The sequence below is a fragment of the Salarias fasciatus genome, chromosome 18 (assembly GCF_902148845.1).
Source record: "Salarias fasciatus chromosome 18, fSalaFa1.1, whole genome shotgun sequence".
In the NCBI taxonomy this organism is placed as follows: Eukaryota; Metazoa; Chordata; class Actinopteri; order Blenniiformes; family Blenniidae; genus Salarias; species Salarias fasciatus.
Window position 1 is genome coordinate 13,359,989 of NC_043762.1, and position 20,886 is coordinate 13,380,874.

The 20,886-nt window shown below is 39.7% G+C and overlaps 1 protein-coding gene across 2 annotated transcripts in view; it reads right to left on the minus strand.

Moving 5' to 3' along the window:
- arhgap21b (Rho GTPase activating protein 21b) overlaps nt 1-19,787 on the minus strand; it is a 41,626-nt gene extending 21,839 nt beyond the window's left edge. For both annotated transcript variants that reach the window (XM_030114413.1, XM_030114412.1), the window contains exons 1-5: nt 19,574-19,787; nt 16,139-16,338; nt 7,078-7,260; nt 6,908-6,929; nt 370-462 (exon numbers count right to left, since the gene is read on the minus strand). In XM_030114413.1, the coding sequence (XP_029970273.1) occupies nt 370-462; nt 6,908-6,929; nt 7,078-7,260; nt 16,139-16,210 (370 nt within the window). In that variant the 5' untranslated portion in view covers nt 16,211-16,338; nt 19,574-19,787. The remainder of the gene's footprint in view (nt 1-369; nt 463-6,907; nt 6,930-7,077; nt 7,261-16,138; nt 16,339-19,573) is intronic.
- Nucleotides 19,788-20,886: the final 1,099 nt, after the last annotated feature.

Genomic DNA, 20,886 nt, shown 5'->3' on the forward strand with positions numbered 1-20,886 from the left:
CAGCTTTATTAATTCTTATTTTAATATTTTCTTCTTGTCAGTTGGCAGGTATCAGCAAGTTTTTTTTGATAACTTAGATGAAAACCAGGAATATTATTGAAAATACTAGGAAATCTATGTAAATACTTAAAACTGATAATGTTTATCATTACCTGATTTACGCACAGTGTTCTGGTGTTAGTTGAAGTAACAGAGAAAAGCACATTCACAACCCATTTTTAAATGTATGTTTCAGTATTTCTGAAAACATTTTTTCTTATTTGCTGTTGCGTTTCCTTCACCGAATTCAGTCTGAACATAAAGTCATGAATGAGCTCGCCATGAAAGGAGTGAAGAGGACGGTCTGATGGAGGAATGAGGGATTATTACCTGTGCAGAGTCCAGCTCCGTGAGCCGGGCCACCCTCTTTCACCTGCTTCACAAAGATGGTGTCCATCGGTTCGAGCCGATTCCTTTGTCTCCCTGAAGACAACAAAAAGAAGAGGAAACATTCAGAAAGAGCCTGTGCACAACCGAAAACACATACTGAATGTGTGAAAACCAGTTTAAACAAGCTGCGTTTTATGTAAGCCGACTGAATTACATTACAATTCCACGACAAGACAAATTTCATGTTCTTTACAGTCAAAGGGATTAAATACTTTAGAATAGAAAATAGAAAATATCAACAAGAGAAATGTGCATTTACTCAACACAAATGAATTATTCATTTCATGTCCATGTAGTACTTTGGATTATTTATATTCCAGTAGACTGGACTCTGCTATCTGTCTTTTACTGCTCTTCTTCCATCAGAAGCCTATCGAGCATCTCCAGCTGATTCTGCTGCCCGGATGTTGCCAAACACCAAGAAAATCGACCACATCAGTCCACTTCTTGGGTCTTTGCACCGACTTTCTGTCACTCAGAGAATTGACTTCCAAGCCCAATCCAAATGTCGTTTCTTTGATGTTCTGAGCCATCCAGACCTTTCAGGCTTTCAGGGACGAATTTCAGGGTGGAGTCAGAACCAAACGTGCAGAATCCGCATTTAGTTTTTTTATTCTCCAAATATTTGAACAAATTCTGGAAACACAGCTGAAGATGCTTCGGTTTGCTCCAGCATTTCATAAAAACAAACATCTTTCAGCATTATTCTTCCTAATTTAGTTTAGTTTAACACTTGAAGTCGCATTTTTCTGATCTGTGCTACAAAATTAACACTGCAGTACACATAAACTGAAAAATTAAAGCTTTTCTAATCTTTATTATTTCACCTTGTGAATCATCAAAAACACTGTATTTTATCATTAGTATTCTTTAAGCTTGTGATTTTTTAACTAATTTATTATACCATATGTTATAATTCTATTTATTTGTAAATACTAAATTCTGGTGATGGTTATGATCTGGTATGGATGTTGGCATAACTGAGAAAACAAAATACGTTTCCATGACATTCAGATTTATTAAGATGTGCCGGTATAAATTAGTAAATAAGCAGTAAACAGCTTCAGAAGAGAGCTGCGCTCTGAACACTGCTTCCTGAGTTTAAAGTAGACCTGCTCATTAACTGGTTTATAGAAAAACATCTCAATGGAGTGAAATCGTGCAGCTTTAAGAAGATAAATGTTTCTAAATAGAGAGAAAAAAAAAACCTGTTTGCTTCTGCTCCTCTGGTCTCCTAGCAGCTGCATGGCCACAGAAAAAAAGAGAAAGAAAATAAAGAAAGAGAGAAAGAAATAAGGAGATGGTGGAGGGACTCCAGCTCCTTCCTTATAAACTAGGAGAACTTGCTTTGGGCACAGCTAAATGGTACCAACGGTGGCTAAAATCCTGCTGGGTAGTTAATATGCAGGCAGTGGTTTTAGACTAGAAATGGCAGGCCTAAGTGAGAGAAAAAAAAAAAAAAACTGCAGATGTGATTATTTAGCAACGCTCACACACAACTTTCCATGAATTTACCTCAGGATTCATGAAGTATCTATCTATGGTGGTGAGAAAAAAGTTAGTTTAGATTTAAATTTACAAGGAATATTTGAAACCGAAAACACACGCGGAAGTGTTTCATAAAGAAAGGAAAACATTAGAATAGACATGAATACACAAACATTGCTAAAATATAAATACAAAAATGAGTACAATAAACAGAAAAATGTATAGTTTATCTATTCTCCTAACTTAGAAAGCAAGAAGGGTAGTAATTTTTATTTCTGATTTATAGGAATGTTTTATTTTTCTTCCTTAATAATAATGTATTAGCATTTAAAGTTTAGTGAACTCATCTTGGTAATTTCTTTTTATAATATTTTGTTTTCTTTTAGTAGCATTCAATCATCTGTTCAAACCAAATCAGATTTTACGGTTTCACCCTAATCCAATTTATTTTATCTGAGTTATTGCCGTATTTTTTGCTGCAAATAGTATCACCACCATCAGTAATAACAATTACGTTGTTATTGTATTTTGGGCACATAAAAACTGTATCTTTTTAACACTTGTCAGCTTGGGAATGTTAACATATCTTTACTTTGAGCACTTATAAGCTTTTTGGACACTAAAACAGTTTGTAAATCTTGTAGCAGCTCTCAAACACTCCCTCTTTTCCCTCTCTCACACACACACAATCACTCAGCAGAATCATTATGTAACAAACCACTGGAAGAAACACTCCCCCCTGGTGGAGACAGACAGAACTGCTTTTCTGTTTTCCTCAATGGAGTTGTGCATGAATAAATGAAAAGCACTATAAACCCTTAAATACTCTGGAGTATCACTCTACTGAACTGTGAAGCAGTCACATGAAATATTCAATGAAAAAAAGACCTCAAGAGAAGATATCCTACAAAATGCAAGGCCCTACAACCTCTTCCTTACATCGTGATCACCTTTTTAGCTTGCTGTGAATACTAAAGGCTGCCCGTTCTGAATGGACTGCAGAAAGATTTCTTTGAAATGTTTCAATATTTTCACATTCTACTCTGAACATGCAAACTTTTCAGAATAATTAAGAAGCTGCAGCTGCTCCGACATCATTGTGTCTGAACTCCTCCACAAAAATACCAAGAAAATAGTGAGCGGAGAAAAGAATGCACCACGCAGACAAGAGTGCAGATCAGAGCAGAGAGGTTGTGTTGCAGACATGAGATCTCTGAGACAGATGATCAACTAGTGATACTTCAGTCCGTTCAGCAGCAGCTGGAGCTAGCCACACCACACTGCTTGCTAACTGTAAAGCTGAAGAAAAATCCCCAAAACTTACATTTAAAAAAAAAAAAAAACAGTAATTCATGAAGAGAGAGGGCGGAAAAAAAACTGGCCTTCACAGCTAGTACATACTCCTTCAGGCTAAAGAGCGGGTTCGTTTCCCGTGAAGCATGAGACAGACCGATGTGACGGAGAGGGGCCTAAACCTGCGTCCAGAGTGGAGGCTTTGTATATGGAGGCAGCAGAGTCCGACACAATAAGAGCATTGATGAGGCTGCAGCGCTGCACACCAATCACTGCACCAATGAACCAGATGCTACGTTTTCTTTTTTTAAACCAAGAAATTTACAACAGCATTTTGGGAGAAATTCAGTGCTGAACTTGTCTTTGTGGACTTTGCACGTTCTCCTTGAGTGGAGATACTCTGCTCTATTACTCTCATTTAAAAACATGCATTTGAGGTAAACTGGGGATGAGGAAATATGCGTCTCCTGTTCATGGATGAAGCGGTATGGAGACAGATGAGAGGGTGCAGCTTAGTGGGCTCTCCTCTGCACCAGCAGCACCAGCTTGAGAAGGGATCCATCTACTTCCGGAGGATTTTAACGCAAATTAGAATTGTTCCTGGAAACCAGGCGTTAAAGTAAGACAAGTTAACAGGTTTAAAAAGAAAATACTCCAAAAATGGTTATGAATTGGCTCCCTATACAGTTAGTGTACATAAAATTTTTATTGAAAAGACCGAGAGGTCATTTGAAAACTGTAATCATCATCTTTCACAGGCAGTAGAGCAATTTTAAGTTACTTAGTATAAAATATTTTTCCTTCTAAAGAATGAACAATTTCTAAAAATTATTATTTTAAGGGTTTTGACAGTAAAATTCTGCCAGTTGGATTCATTTCTCCACTCAAAGGAAATTTACAACCTTTCAGTGCTGCGCTCCATATGAGCGATTATCTGTGAATGCCTCCTCTGTTCTGTTGCTCTTTCACATCGATCCCGAATGAAAAATTCCTCTAACAAGCAAGAAATAAAACCCCGATGAACTGATATCAGCAAACACTGTTTGTGATTCTTCCACAATTAAAAGGGCCCAAATTCAAACATGAAGTCATATTTTGTCTGAATCGTTTTGAGTTTGAAGACAGTATCTGAAATTCTGGTTTTAGAGAAATTTTGACAAAACATTTGAGTGAGAATGAAAGAAAACGTTCAACTATTTCAAACTTCTCTGACTACAATGGCACAATCTTATATTAGTCTATCTATCCATCTGAAGTAATATTTTTGGGTCCAGAGGCTGACTGAATGATTGCCAATCGTTCAAACCAAGAGGGCTCTCAGAGTGTGCCGTGTTCGATAAACGCATCATAGTGAGGGGCTTTAAAAAAAACTTCAGGGCTGCATTCAGATCTTTTGCATCGGCGTTATATCCTCTGCATGTTTTTGGAAACTGGAACCCTTGGGAAAAACTCTCCAGAGAGAAAAGACGGTCAAACCCAAGCTTGACTGAAACCTGCAGGGAGAGAACGCTCACCGCTCCAACAGTGTGGCACTCCTGTGTTCTGAGCGTTTTATGTCTAGTATATGAAGGTCCGAATGGTCTCTGGCAGTAGAACATCTCTGATTCACTTGCAGAATATGAAAAATTTAGAGCCCCGAGGCCCTCAGCGCTACTCAGTGTTCCCAGAGTCAGATGGAAACAAGGCGATGGAGTTTTACTTATCTTAATAAAACTTTCTCCTTCTTATGCCTTTCTTGTTTACTTTAATGCATTTCTGTTATTTCCATGTAAAGCATTGTGGACTGGCATGTGTCTGAATGGTGCTACAGTCTAATATTATTTATAAACTTGCATTGCTGCCATAATCTTTTTAAACAAAACAATGGCAATGAACCTTTTTCTTCATGTGGCGCTTTAATCATTTTCAAACATACACACGTTTACTTTCGTCTCCAAAAGTATATCGTGTATTTATATCTCTATAAAGTGGAACTTGTGTGATTGTGAAAGAGGTGTGATATTCAGTTACTGGTATTCTCCGAAACATGAAGTGAAAATAAACACGGCCTTATCTGGTGGTGTTAGCATGACTTCGCTATGAGGAATTTAAGGGCTTTCCCTTGTATAATCATAACAGAGATTACTTGTGGGCAAAATAATTCACTTCCTCAACATTTTCAGGGTGAGTAACTGTGAGGCTTTTCCTGAACGGCAACGTCTCATGAGATTTGTCCAGTGACAGCAGCATCCTGCAAATCAACGGCATCCAGGAGCCTCAAACAGGCCGGCAACACATTTAAGGGATGAGATGATTCCAGATTCATTTGAAATAAAGTACATTGTTGATGGAAGATGACCCATCCAGGCCTGATGTATCTCAAAGCTCCGCATTGTTTTACAGGAAGCTGCACTGAGCAAGCAATGTGAGAATTAAAAAAAAGAGAGAGACAAAAGGCTCATTGTGTCGAATGAACGCTTCACACACATACAAGTAAACAGACCACTGTCATATCTCTCCTGCCTGAGAAATGAATAAAAGAAGAATGATTCATTCACTGTGTTGCATCTGGTTTTATCTCCAGGCAGGCTTCAGAAACTCAGTGCAGAATACACACCTGTGATATAAAAACTAATTCACAGATAACCAAGTAAATACTTCAAAAGGAATTAGATGAATGCTCCGGTAAGTCTCCCTAATGTCAGATAGTTCCAACAAGAAGCTTTCAAATGAATTTATATTAAACTCAGCAAGTGATAAGGGCTATCAATCATCATCACAACATCAAAATAGAGAGAAAGGACAGACTAACTTTCAGTGAAGTGCATGTTTCCATGCACTGTCTATTCACGCTACACATCAACTTATTCTGCTCATCAGATGAAGCCCTGGACTGTGACGATTCAATCACACATCAAAAGCAAAATGAACTAAAACTGACTAAAAACAACAAACTGACCCACTTCTAAAACAGGGCTCAGGTGCGTCAGGTGGAAGAAAGCCAAACAAGTGCAACTCAACTGCATCTGTTAAAAACCAGGTCTGCTATTTTCGAGTACAATCCTTCTATATGATATATATGAAATTATCACAATAGCCCACATCATTTGGTTTTTCAAAAGCTCTGCAGACTTAAAGGCAAGGAGAAAGAGACAAACTAGGACAATAAAGATATAATGATGAAATGACGGGGAGCGGCAGACAGAGCTTCTCCTGTGTATCACAGAGGAAATATCACACGATACCACACTCCTTGTTTTACTGGCCACCATATCATTGTCTGGAATTTTTACAGACATCTGTGTGTTCGGTCGTAGTGACAGTCACCTTGGATAAAAAAGGACAAGGACGAACCCCAATGATAGTTTGTGAAAGTGAAGTGAAGTGAGTGTAACTCATGTGTTTTTGGGAAAACAGGTTACATTTATGATGTCAATCAGAAAGTAAGAGACCTGAAAACAGTCACACTGAGATCGTCTCTCTTTCCAACCGCCTTTTGAAGGGGAGGAAAAAAAAAAAAAAAAAAAAACAGCTCTGTGAAACAAAATGAGGGGTTGCTGAGCAAACCTTTCATGATTCCACAAAGGTCAGTGACACACATAAGGAGCATTGTTCTGGCCACATCAGGAAGGAGAAACGAGCCAATGAGGGCACGGATTGAAAGTCATTATAAGTCATCTGAGGCACTGCTCTGACTCAGCCGAGTTTTTCTGCTTACCTCTGCGGCCGTGATCTTCCTCCTGCAAAAAACACAAAAACACGCAGGTGACTTCAGTGCTTGAATCACAGAACTCAGGGAGCGGGCTTTTGTTGACTCAGCTTGTCTTTAGCAATAAGACATAAAAATGGAAACGCCTGTGACGGCGGTGATTTGTCCTGAAGGGTTACCGGGAAGCAGTGCATGGTGGACTCCGGCGGGTACACGATGAAGTGGCGCAGGGTGAAGCCGAAGCCTTGAGCGGTGCGACTCAGACGTACGGTCTTGGGCCTCGGCCATGAGAACGGCTCGTCCTCCGTCGGGTACTGAGCTCCGGGAGAATCGGCCGAACTCCTCCACTCCGGAGAGTCGCTCTGAACAAAGAGAGAGATGAGAGAAAGAATTTAAAGTAGGTGTTGCGCTGGGTGCGGTCACACGCATCAGGTTTGGTTACAAGGGAATGAACCCTAATGTGATTACTCTGTTATTGCAGTTCATCAAGCCTGAAAGGCTCCACCTGAACCCTGATCATGTGAACTTGACTTTCATTACACCAAAAGCTTCCCTTCAGAGCTCCACATCAGTAGGTGTCCGCACCGCAAGTCATTGTAACTTTTCTGGAAAATGTCTAGTTCTTACATCAAATAATGCCTCAACCAGGATTTGAACCCGGGACTTTATCAATGTGCTTTAGAGAACCAGGGAGTGGCTGTGTGAGAATAGAAATGGGATGTTCTGGGAACTAATTAAGAATGCCAACTGCATAATTGAATCAGACGAGTCCACTTGGAATAAAGTCTGAATTGAGAACAGTTTAGTGTGGAATATTTTAAACATCCAAAAGGATATCATGTGTATTCACAGCTTCAATCACAACCTTCAACAACCAGGTCAGATTTCATCTTGCGTGTCATCTTACACTTTTTATGAATTTATATCTATTGGCATAGAGTGTATCCAGCACAATGTAAAGTGGGGTGCAATCAATGCAAAGTGGAAGGAAAATGCTGTTTTAGGTCAAGTTACAGTCAAGTGCTGCCTTGAGCTAGTGTCAACTTCAATCTGTAGATTGAAATTAATAAAATGAATCAAACTGCCTGCACCACACTCCTGATGCATTAACAGTCACTGCAAAAGGCTCCCTTTATTTTCAGTCAGAAGCAAACAAAGTCAAAGATTTCCGTCAAGTTTTGTTTATCAATAGATGAGTCCGCAAAAGAAAACTGTAGATTTTAGAAGGAGACCTCAGATATATCATAATGATATTCACAATTTTGCAAAATAATCAGAAGCAAATGTTAAAAGTTACTCCTGATTTAACCCTTTAATTGTTCCTTGTCATGGATTTAAAGGAACTGAAGATGAAGACAGTTAAAAACCATACAAGAAATTTCCAAACAAATTCAAACTCTTCAAGTTTGAGACGATTGTCAGGCATAACAAATGTCAGGTTCCAAAATGATTACTTTTGAGTTACAAGTTCATTATTTTTTTTTTTATTATACACAAAAACGTCTTCCTCACACCCAAGGGCATCATATTCGTCACGTATTCATATTAACACTTACTTTAAAGGACTTTATTGGCTACAAGGCGCACATACGCTACATATACACCAATTAAACATGCTCAACAAGCGGCCTGTGGGTCACACGCATCTCACAATGTCATTTCCAAAAGGAGGTCAATCAACCACAATTTAAACCATTATCAACTGCAATTATTCTTTAAGCATTTAAAACAAAGTGCATTTTAAAGAGGAGATCATCAGCTGTGTGTGTGTGTGTGTGTGTGTCGACAATAACCTGACTTTAAAACATTCACTTTGTTCTTCACAATACATTCTGAAGCATCACTATGGCGACAACCACAATCAAAGCTGTAAATCCTTTAGCGGGATTATCATTCATCTATTCGCGGTTTTCATCTCAAAGGTTTAGCTATACCTCCGTTTATTTCAACACACACACACACACTTTCCTGTGTTTACCATCTATTTATAGCCTCACACCTTTGTGCCATCACATGTGCAGCTACACCCACGTCTCTCAGATCTCCATATACCACATTCCTCTGCCGCGGTGAAGCTCTCTGAACCACTCTGCTCACATTCAAACAACTCGTCCTCCTCACCCCATTCTCAAACAAACCCTCCCCCACGCCCCCCTCAAACAGACTTCCCCCCACAATGTGAGGAATTTGATGAGTTTGCACTCTCCGCCGTCTCCGCCTGGGTCGACATGTTGAGCGAAATGAATGAATTACACGTGTTTACACCACGGAGGAAAAACGGGGAGTTGGGGAGAGATTTGAGGAGGTAAAAAAAACTCGACATGTTTCAGCAGAGGACACAGAAATAAACCAGAGCAACTCACACTCAGCTGCTGCACAAACACGAGAAGTAAAGTGTTAACACAGACCCAAAACCAGTGGAGCAGTCAACAAAAAGAAACTATTCCTGGATCCTCAGCAGGAGTGGATGTAAATTCCATTTTAAAGATGCACTGAAAGATCAGATACTGTGTTGTATTTTCATGAGCAATGAACGGCCGTAAACCGAACAAAATAGGAAAATACTGACCAAAATCCTCTTGATCATCTTGGGTATGTCACAGGTTCAATATTAGAAATGCAGCGTGTGCCTGGAGGTCATTTCCCAGTTAAAGCCTGCTTTCTAAAGCTTCATAACCGCAGATCCCATGACAGCTTTCAAAACTTATTGAATGTGGTAACCTGAGCTTCAGCGCTCCTCAGGAATGGACGTTATCACATCATTCAAGAAACCAAAGTCCTCTAAAAATCCACGAACTTTGTACTTTTCTGCGTTCCTTTGAAAAAAAAAAAAAAAAAAAAAAAAAAAAGATGTGCGAGTTGGAACTCTTTTACTTCTGTTTGTTACCCTGCATTGCATGTCAACATCTTTTTCTTGCCATTTAATCTGATTTTGTTGCGGTGCTGCACAGAAATGCAACACAAACGCTGTTGTTACTCGCAGAGCTGTGCCTAGTTGTCCTCTTTTCTCCAAACTTGTATCATTGGAATAGTTGTTGACTTCACAACGGTCACCAATGAAATGCCAAACACGTGTTAAAAAAAAAGAATAACCTGAAGGCAAATTGACTAAAATGTGATGCAATCAGAGTAGTGCCACTGTGAAAGTATTTTAACATGATTATGACAGTATATATATTTCTCTATGTGATAAAGTTACGTAGTGTTGGTGGTAGTTATGTAGCGATCGACTTGAACATGTGTTTGTTGATATGTTAATGTGCTGCAATTGGATGAAAAACAGAACCATCTGAAGTTGTCATCAGCTGGAAGGAGCTTCATTTTTCACCATAGTACTCATCGAAATTCTAGTAAGATTAAAAAAAAATAAATGGTGGCACTCATCAATACGGACAAAAGGGCCACAATCTCAGCGGGGACAAGAAAATTAGTATTTTTCCTCTACACATATGAAAACATTTTTTAGTTATCAAGGAACTAATAAAATGGCAATAATGTAACATGTTGATGTTAAAATAAAGATTTCGGGTGTGAATTTATGTCATTTTACAAAAAGACAGAAGTTTCCCACAACTTTGCCATTTCCTTTGTTGCTTCTATTAAATGTCCAGGTATTGTCTTCATGTGCTGCTAAAACTCAAAAGAAGCTGTTATTATGGTTCCTTTTCCTGGTGAGCGTGAGAACCGTGACACAGCGAGCTCAGGTGTGCATACCTGCGGAGCGTGTGGGTATAAAGTGCTCCTGGCTGCAGGTGCAGCTCACACTCGTGGATTTCAATGGGAACTGGACGAACGGGTTCTCGTCCTGAGCGGAACCAATCTTCTCTGCTATGTCTGCCCTGAGCCCTGAGCGGCTTCACTGGGAAACATTTCGATCCGTGCCCATGACCAGCGGGCACGGATACGGGCGCAGATCAACGGGATGTTTGAGATGCCGGCGTTGCTGCTGCCCATCCCAGTCTGCTGGATTTGATTCAGCTCCCCGCAGACGGGGGGCGATTTTCAGCCCTCTGATCTCTGGACGTGGACGGCAGAAGGAGAGGGGAGGGGAGGGGGGGCCTCCTGCTAGACACATGCCATGCAGTGCTGTTATTGCCACGAGCATGCTTAATACTCTCGTGACATTCCGGCTCAATAAATTCCAGTCTTGCGTTCCCCCCATGAATCCCCCCATTTCCTTTGTTGAGTAACTAAACTGCCGTTGTTAGAGGACCAAACAGACTCTGATGGAAACCTGACCGTCTGGATTAAACCCACTTTTATTTAACTGTGACATGAAGTCAAAGAGGAATCGTGGCAAAGAAAAGAGAGGCTACAAAGGAAAAGCACATGAAAGGAAGGAGCCACATCAAACTACACACCTCCCCCTTTGCTGCCCACAAATGAATGCCTCTCACCTATTTATGAATCACCAGAATGCCAGGCTGATATTTACACTGGGTGAGGCAGCTGGGAGAGAGTCTCCAGCACATGTGTTCCTCAGGCTGGCAAAGAAAGAGTGGCCAGGGCTCGGTGTCATGCCGACATGTCTGCAAATCACTAAAAATACACACAAAGAGCCCTGCCGGACATTCTCAACATTTGTTGTGTAGGTTTTACCCCCACTACATTTCTGTTATGTTTGTAGTCATGTAGCTCTGAGGTGACCTGCGCAATTCACAACGAAGCTTATGGACGAGGTTCATTAACAAATAAAGTCTTATTTAAAATATTCTTATTAAACATCTTTTTAACCATTTAATGTGCACAGTACCTACTCCAAAACTACAAAACATGCATGTTTCTGTCCTCTTTAATCCAGTCTGAGGCTCACTGAGTTAGGACTTCCTTTCTAAAATACAAAAAATGTTTATTTTTTGTATCATTTATTTTATATAGGTTTAATCAGAGTCTGTGCATCTTTTTTATCTTGTTGTACAGCTAATGTAGATTTCATTATCACAGTACATTTGAGCATCTCCTGAGAGTCCTGTTCTGGGATCCACTTCGACATTAGTCCATGTTTCGAAGAGAAACCACAGTCTGCTTTGAAAACACTTCAGCTGACATCACCCACATCGCACACGACACAAGACATCAGCTCTGAAAACCTGGTTCCCTGCAGGCTGCCAAATTCTACACCACATCCCGTCCAAACTGAGCACTTAGCTGTGAAAAGCCTGCGGTAATGAGAGAGAACAGAGCTCAGTTGAGGGCGGGACAAGGAAGGACAGAGTGGGACAAGCTATAAAATACACCTGAAAAAAATACAGAGCACAGCAAAACTCTATTAAAAAAAAAAAGTATACTTCATTTTAGGTAGAAAGTCTCTCCAAGAGAACAGCATGAACTGACAAAGTCACTTAGACGAGAGGTGAAACATCTTCCGCGACAGATGACCAAGTCCAGTAGACCTGAATCCATTTCCTCGACATTCTCACCTCATTTTAGCTTTGTTATTTCCCCTATTACAACATTCTCTTGGAAATAAGATTGTAATAATTTTAGTGAGTAGAGATGGTGGTAATGATCTAGCATTGACTCATAATCATCACATATGAATGTTTATAATTCCAACATGTTGAAATCTGCCCGTCATTGGAATGAACCATTTTATATGAATCCATACTGCACATGCAGCCAATAATTTATTCATAGGGACTCAAAGTTCAGCATTGAGCCGATTCTGAATGTATCCGTATAGAAAAGTCGCACATCGCTACAAGGTGTGAGTTAGAAAAATACATTTTCAATAATACAAATATTTCTATTAATGTCACCTCTCTGTAAACTGGGGTATCTGTTTGTGATGGAGGAGAAGCATTAGCGCTTCTGTTTTTTTCCTTTTGATTTGTAGGAATAAGGTTTTAGACGGACCTACATTAGTAATGGCGACTGGATAAACTTCACGTTTGATGCTCTAGCTGAAAAACAGGCTGAACTGGGTTATTGTTTGGGATAATGAAGCATGATCCATATTTAGCTCTGTTGGGGGGCTCCTGACAAACAGACTCCCTCCTGTCCCCATGAGCTCGCCTTCATTAAAGCTCAGTGTTCATCTCATTTAGCCCGGCTGCCTTTGACAGAAGCCTGCGTGCGGCTAACTGATGGCAATCGGAAAAAGAAAATTGACCTTCAATTGGATAGAAGAAGTCTGAGACTTCCTGTGGCATCAGGGTCGTGTCTGCAGAGTCTCAGGAGAAAACACAAGAGATGGACTGTGTGATTGAGTCTTTCCTCACTGTGCCGCTTGTGTGCAGACAAACATCCTTGACATCCCAGATAGGGAAGACGTAACGTCTCTTTTTGTTTTGTTTGAAAACAACTCCGCTTGAACTGTGAATCAATGGAGAAAAACCAATAACTTTTACATTAAATATTTTTAAAGTACAAGTAAAAAACGAGTATGAACGATCTGCACTGTAATAACCATTATCAAAATAATTCCAGGATTCAAAAAAATGTACAGTAAAGAATCTAATTTTATAAGGTTTCACAAAGAAAATTAGAAATCGAAGCAGCAGAACTCAGACTGAATTTATCATTGACTCACTGTTCCATTAGTATACACATTTTACATACACTTCCTGACCTTCACTACAGAATAAATAAGGTTTTTAAATCAGCAGGTAAACCAATGGAAAATATTTAGAGGCCACAATGAGCTGACACAGATGAACATAACTAAGAAAACAAAAAACAAAACATGAATATCTCGATTTAATAAACAGATTTTCTTTCTGTCTTTATTTTTGGAACATGAGACACTTAAAAACTAAGCTGAATCATCCAAAAAAAAAAGTGTCAGGCCGATGAAGCTGGGTCTGAAAGCTTCACTGAATGAAACCGTGGTCATGTTGGAAAAGTTATGGATTAAACAGATTCAGCTGTAGGTGGTCATCACAAAAGGAGATGTGATAAAATGTTCGTTCCGCCACCAGAGAGACTTGGACATGCTTGACTGCATCACCATTGATGTGGTGGTACGTGCACAGCACAAGGTAATCAATATCTTGTGTCACTGAAACTGCTACGTGCAAACATTAAATGTTGAAATACTAATATCTAGAGTAAATGTCATAACATCTTCACCAACTGGTTGTTTGAGGGAGTTTTAAAAGAGGCCATCTGGCTTTGATACGACACTTGAGGATATGAATTCATGAGCATCATGATCCCCGTGCTTCAGTCTACCAAAAAACCTGAGACGGTCACGTAAAGAAACTTCCGAGGCGTGTTCACATGATTTACCATAATCATCTACAGACGTTGCTTTCCACAGACTTGAAGATGAGACAACTAACCAAAAAAAGTCATCACTTCCAGAAAATCCCAGGAACAAAGGCTTGGGGGAGTTTCCGGCTCAAAATTAGCACATGAATTGCTTTGTGTGGTGAGCTTATTGGTAATCTTGCTAAAAGAAGGAATCCTACTGACTGGACTGTACTGAGGCTTTCCCCTCACACACACACACACACACACAAATACACCACATGCTCCCACTTATGCACTGAGGAGTGTGTTTTTACTGTACTATGCAAAGACCTTTCCTGTTTCTGTCATGTGATGAAAAGTTATGTAACTGAATATCTATGCATCTTTTCCAGCAGCAATGCTTTGTCATATTCACCCATTCATTAGTCATCAGGGTGTATTCAGTGGCAACAGTGAAAGAAGTCAGCAGCACATTTTCTCAGTTCGTTTTCTTAAGGTACACCCTACTCCAGCTTTCATACCAGCTGATGCTCACAGTGCTCCTGTGTTCAGATTCTCTACTAACCTTAAGATGTACGTAGAGAAAAAAAAAACAAAACTTTACAAACCCAACTCATTTACCCTGTAATTGATTTACTATCCAGTTGAGGTATTATATGCTCCCAGAGCTCAGTCCAGTGAAAAAAAAAAAAAATCCAATTCCACCCTGTTAAAAGTAACAACATAATGAGCTTTACGTCCCCCATTCACAGGAGATTCGATAGAAACAAAGAGGCTTCAACGGCACGCTGAATATTTGATTGAAGCTGATAAGACATCTACAGTGGCTATAAATAGACCTTTACTCTGATGGTCTTCAGTGAGACGAGCAGCTCTCAGAGGAGCAGATGGCGTCCTGTCTGGTGTTACAGGGGTCACGGCTTAAAAATGTGAAAGGCGGGTCTTTGTGGGGTCATTGTCTCCTCCCTCACCCAGTCTTGACTTTGAGTATCGCTTTAAATTAGAAATCTTCCCAGTGCACCACAACCTGGTGTTGTGTTTTTCCTACAAACAAAAAACTGAGCACAAAGGACAGAAGAACAGAAAACAAGAAGCCTCCGATTCTAAAAAAGAAAAAACGTGATCAAGACAAGTGCTGCGCCAGTTACTGAATGTTAGTGCTTGATTACAGTAAGAGCTTTCAAAAGGAGTGAATTACTAGTTAAGAGTGATTAGTTATTTGGAAAAACAACTCTTGTGCTCCTTTCAGTGTCAATTAGAGCATCTTAATGATGAACACGTTGCTGTATTTACAGCAACCAGAAAGAGCGGGTTGTACTTTCCCAGCATGTGAGCAACAAAGGCAACGAGTACCAAGCTCACCGATACTTCAGTTTGTCCAAGGCATCATTTAAACGACAACGTTTCAAGTGAGAATGAATGATTTTTGCGTTTTTGTTTCAGTAAAGTTCCACGCTCACACAGCAGCATTTTGAAAATGATGATAGAAGCAGCAGAAAGGCTGAACAATGTAGTTTTCATGTTGGGTCACTGTTGGTGCTGTTGTTTTTGTTACACTCTAAACATTAGCAAAAGCGAGTGCACAGACATTTTTATGGACAGACAAGCAGGTTATTTGTTAATGTCCATCTATATACACATGTGCATAACTATTTACTCCGACCATGGAGCACACGCACAGTAGTAGTGTTTCAGAAAAGTTGTGTTTCCCCCTCTTTACACGGAGACAGAGTTGGAGCATTTCAAAAAAAATTCCACCTTGGGAGATATTTCCAAAAGGTTGTGTTGTCTGAGCACCGCTGTTGTGTAAACAGACACCCACAGCACAAGAAATGCCTTCTGTTATCACTTGGAAATGTCAGGTATACGGGGCCTCAGTCACAGATTTTCACCTTGTTACTACTGTACCACTCAAAGTGGTCGCATTACATTACAGTGGTGCATAAGACATTAATCCCAACACAGATCGAGAGTCAGAGGAAAACAAATCAACAACAGTTTATAGAATGTCAAATAGACAAAAGCACTGAAGTTTATTTCTTTTACCTCGCAGTAGGAAGTTCTCGCTCGTTGCCTCTCGTCATCTTCAGCGGGAGGAATCCAACGAGACGCCATCATTCAAATCCACTTAAAATCCTGCCGTCTGCCAGCATCGAAAAAGGAAGCTCAGGCAGAATGCAAAAAAAAAAAAAGACGGTTCCACTTTTGATTTCAGACCTCCATCGCTGCAGGATTTCTCAGTCCATCTGTGTGACAGAGAGGACACAAAACCAGTTTATCATCAGTGTGTTAGATTACAGTGTCAAACTGGTTGAAGATTGGCTGAGAACAAACAACCATCAATCTGTAAAGCATGAATCCATGACCTCGGAGGGTAACAGTGGACCATCCGTGACCAATCATGGACAATCAGTATTATGTAACGGGGTCATGACCAAACTCCAGTTTCTACCTAATGATATTGAGCCTTTTTAAAGACACGCAAACAACAGCTGTAGGAAATCGACTTCGAAGGTTCCAGTCTGCAGAATGTACTCCAGCGTCCGGATTGATGTGAGGAGAGGGTCCACTTCTTTAGAAGCTCAAACCAAAACTGTGGTCTGAACATTTCACACAAGTTTCCAGTCGTTTTCTGATATTTAGAAGAAGTAGATGAGAATACAAGGTACAAGTATTGGAATGCATGAATGACAAGTTACACAGAAAGGAAAAATGCTTCTGTTAACTTCTCAAAACTGTTTCAATTCTATCAAATTAAGTGACTTTTTGGTTCACTTTTGATGTTGCTGATAAGAATGACGTCGATGGATAAAACAGGCAAGCAAAAACTCGATAAATTCAATAAGAAATGTGAATTTTCTTGTTCTATTTTCATATTACTCTTTAATTTTGTGTTTTGGAGAATTTTTAGTTTTCATGGCAATAAATGAAATAAAAATAGTGACATCATGACTTTTAAAATAATTGCTATCTGTTGAAGGACCATCAGTCACTTTAAGTTAAAATAAATACATAGAAATCCATCATATCCATCTTCAAGGAAAACACACAAACAAAAAACCCAAAACAAAACTGAATGCTCATTTCAAATTAAGTAAATACGACACATATCTATATTTAAAATGGTATTATGATCAGAATAAGGAAATACACTAAAACAATGTGAAAACGTGCTTTAAAAAGAGAGGCAACACTAACCCGGAAATCAGGAAATAAGTTTATATAAAGGCAAGAGCCTGATGAGACAGATTCATATGAGTTGTGAAACACTGTGATCATTTGAATGAAGCAACTTTTTCTTATCCTTCATCTAATCCGGGGAACCTAATCGTATTTGCAATATTTGAATAACCAAGAAAAGCAGCAGTTAGCCTTAAACATTCAACAGTCAAGCTCAAACAAACAGAAAAGGCTGTTTCTGTCTGGGATACCACCGACCACTATTTGAAATATTTCTCTTCTGTTAGCCTTTGCCACATTAGAACTCTTTACTCTCTTCACACTTGCTGATGTTTGCCTGATCCTGACGGGAAGCAAAGTAATTTACAGCATGTGATTAGATGAAGGTCAGACCACAAGTTTTCCCAATCTCTTTCCAATTGCATCATATGTTTCTCTGGATTAAGTCTTCATACTTTAAAAAATGAATTACAAGGCCTTGGTTTATCCTTCCTTTTGAACTATCTTTAAACTGCTTTCTCATTTTGAGGTCTGGTATTCAAACTACTTTTTCACAAGTTTTTGAACCGTGTTTAGACAGGTTTCTGAAAGGTGTTTGAACTAGCTTCAGGGCGGTTTTTGCCTGTTTCCAATTATGTTTACACTGGTTATGACTAGTTTACACTGGCTTTATAGTCGTTTTCTAACTGGTGGATGACTATAGTTTGGATTGATGTCTCACTGATTTTTAAGCCTTGTTAAGACTGGAGTCTCACACAGGTTTTTACAAGTGGTTTCTAGTTTGATGCTGACTGTTGCATAGACTTGTTTATAGGTCAGGTTCACTGGTTCCTGTCTGAAGTATGATGTATGATTAAGGGGTTTCAACTGGCCATAATTTGGATCACTACTGATTTTTAACTGTTTTTATACTGGTTTTGAAATTGCTAATACTCGTTTCTGGCTGTAGCTAAGATTACAGCAAAACTATTCCAATCACAATCACAGTTTGTAAACCACCTACTTTCCAATAATTTTGACTGGTAAGGTTTTGACTATCTTGTAACTGTAGTTCATATTTCTTCCTGACTGATCTTTAATGCCAAGGTGGACTTGTTTCTCAGATTTCTGAGTGAACTGCTTCTGGTTTCTGATCATTAACAATATTTGGACTGATTTCTGACTATTTTATAATACTGTTTAGATTTGTTTCTGACCCATGTTTGGATTCTAGTCATTGTAATTGTAGTTAAGACCAAGGTATTGGAGTGTCAGTGGTTTCTGAGAGTAAACTGTTCTGTGACTGGTTATAAACTGTGTATAGACTGGTTTCTGATGCTAATGTGGACCAGTTTGTTTACGGATTATAACAGTTTTTTTATGTTTAAACCACTGTAGACACATTTAACTTGTAAATTGTTCCTGTGGATAGACTTCTGCCAATTTTGGGACGAGTGAGAAAAAAAGGTTTTCAAATTAAGATTAGACTAATACATTTTTTTCCAAACTATATTTGGACTATTTTTTGATTGACTGTGTCAAAAATGCCTGGTTTCTGAATGGATTAAAGAGTTTGGATTGATTTTAAGCTGCCCTGTAGCCCCCATAATGAGTTTTTACCCTGTTTACCCTTGATTTATTTCACCCTTATCTTTTCCATCCTGTTAGACACAGAGTGTAAATAGTTCCTGAAATTTGAACTGCTATCACTTTCAACCTCTTACTCACTGTTATTATGGTAGAAACTCTATTTACACTGGATATCGGATGTTGTATGAAATACTTGTTTACACACTGAATTTAAACTAGTTTATGACTGTTTTTCCAAACTATTTCAACAGAATTTAAAGTTCTGTCTGTGGTGTGAAACCCTGAACTGAACTAAACGTCAGAGGTTTAGAGACCCCGCAGGCTCAACAACACTGCATAATGAATGGAGCAGCAACAAGTGGCGCAACAGTCAACCATAAAAGACACAAAGAGGGAAAACACGGTGTTAAAAACAGCCTGGCTCCATTACACGGTGTGTTTTTTGGAAAAGCGAGCCGTGTTTTGGTGGTTTAAAGCGGCTGCTTTGTCTGGTCGGTGGTCCTCCGGGGCGCAGCGTGTCGGGCTGTTGTTCTCGAGCGTCCCACAAAAGAAGCTCACCCTTCGGTGTTTCTCCTAAAATATCACCACTTGGACCGAAATAAAGCTCACAACAGGCACAGCAGCCTCTCCCACCAGCGAGGCTTTTAACGGAAACCCGGTAAGAGTCGGTGGGAGCGACGTGAGGAGAAGCAGCTGCGTTAGCTTCCATGCTAAAAGTTGAGCCAAAGTTACCTGTGTAGTGGAGGAGCGTCATTCCAGGCGGGCGGCGTTTATCCAGAAAACAGAGCTCAAACACGGCGTACGCGGCGCGGGCGGTGTCATCGTTTAGTACAGTTTCAGAACGTCCCCCGGTTCATAATCCAAACCCACTCACACTCCGCCACAGAGCCGAGGCGCATGGTGCGCTTTAGTGGCTGGATCTTTTTTTTCTCACTTCCAGCGTTGTTCCCTCTCTGTCTCTCTCTCTCCCTCTCTCTCTCTCTCTCTCTCTCTGGGAGCCCACGCCAACCTTCAGTTATCTCAGCCAATCACAAGTGACCTTGCATTTGATCTAACCAATCAGGATCGAGTTTACAAAAAAGTTGCCACAGCGCTTGTAAAAATGTGCTTTTGTTTGTTGTTAGTTTTTTTTTTCTGTCTCTGACACTCCAAATGTCGCCCGCAAAGCACGCAGGATGAACTATAAAATAAGGGAAGTTTAAAAGTGTGAGCTGCGGCTCTTCTTGGTGTTTTTGTGTGAATCAGGAGTCACATGTCCCGGTTCACCGTCAGGTCGAGCTGCGTGCAGCAGGAATGTTCACAGCAGATCATCTCTGCTCGCAAGGACCTGCACATACTTATCACTTAATGCTGCAAACTGCCTTTACCAACTCAGACAACAGGCCAAAACCCACTGACTTACCTAAAATAAATACCCCCGGTTCTCAGGACCCTGACAAATGCCCCCTTTTATGCCTCTCCAATATAAGGGGCCACCTGTTCTTGGGATTGGCATGTCTTTGTTGCAGAGGTCAGTTCAGGGAGGACACTTTCACAAAGATGTCCTGTTCAGTCAATTCTACCTCCACAGGCTCTACTTTTTTGATCATGTTTGAACTGGAATAGCACTGTTATTTGATCTGGTTTCTCACTCATTTTTCATTCTGCTTATGTTCTCTGGAAGAGTTTCTGAGTTTTTAAACACATAATTGTCATATCTGGATACTGCTGAAATAAGACTGTCAGCAGCACTGTGATTTCTGAACAATGTTTAAATTGAAGTTTGAAATTTATTTGTGATGTGGTTTCTGACTGAGTTTACATTCTTCACACTGATTTCTGACCAATGATTGGGATTATGGTGTTTTGATAAGTGTGAGTACATGTCATTTCTATATCACAGAAAAAACAATCACAAGAAACCACAATAAAACAAATATAATGTACACAAGTGTGATCAGATTCCATAATCCGCATCAGAAAGAAAAAAGGCTTCTGTCAGCTTTTTGACCAGTTTGTAAAATTGAAACTGGAAAGCAGCTGTTGTTTGGTCTGCTTTCTCACTG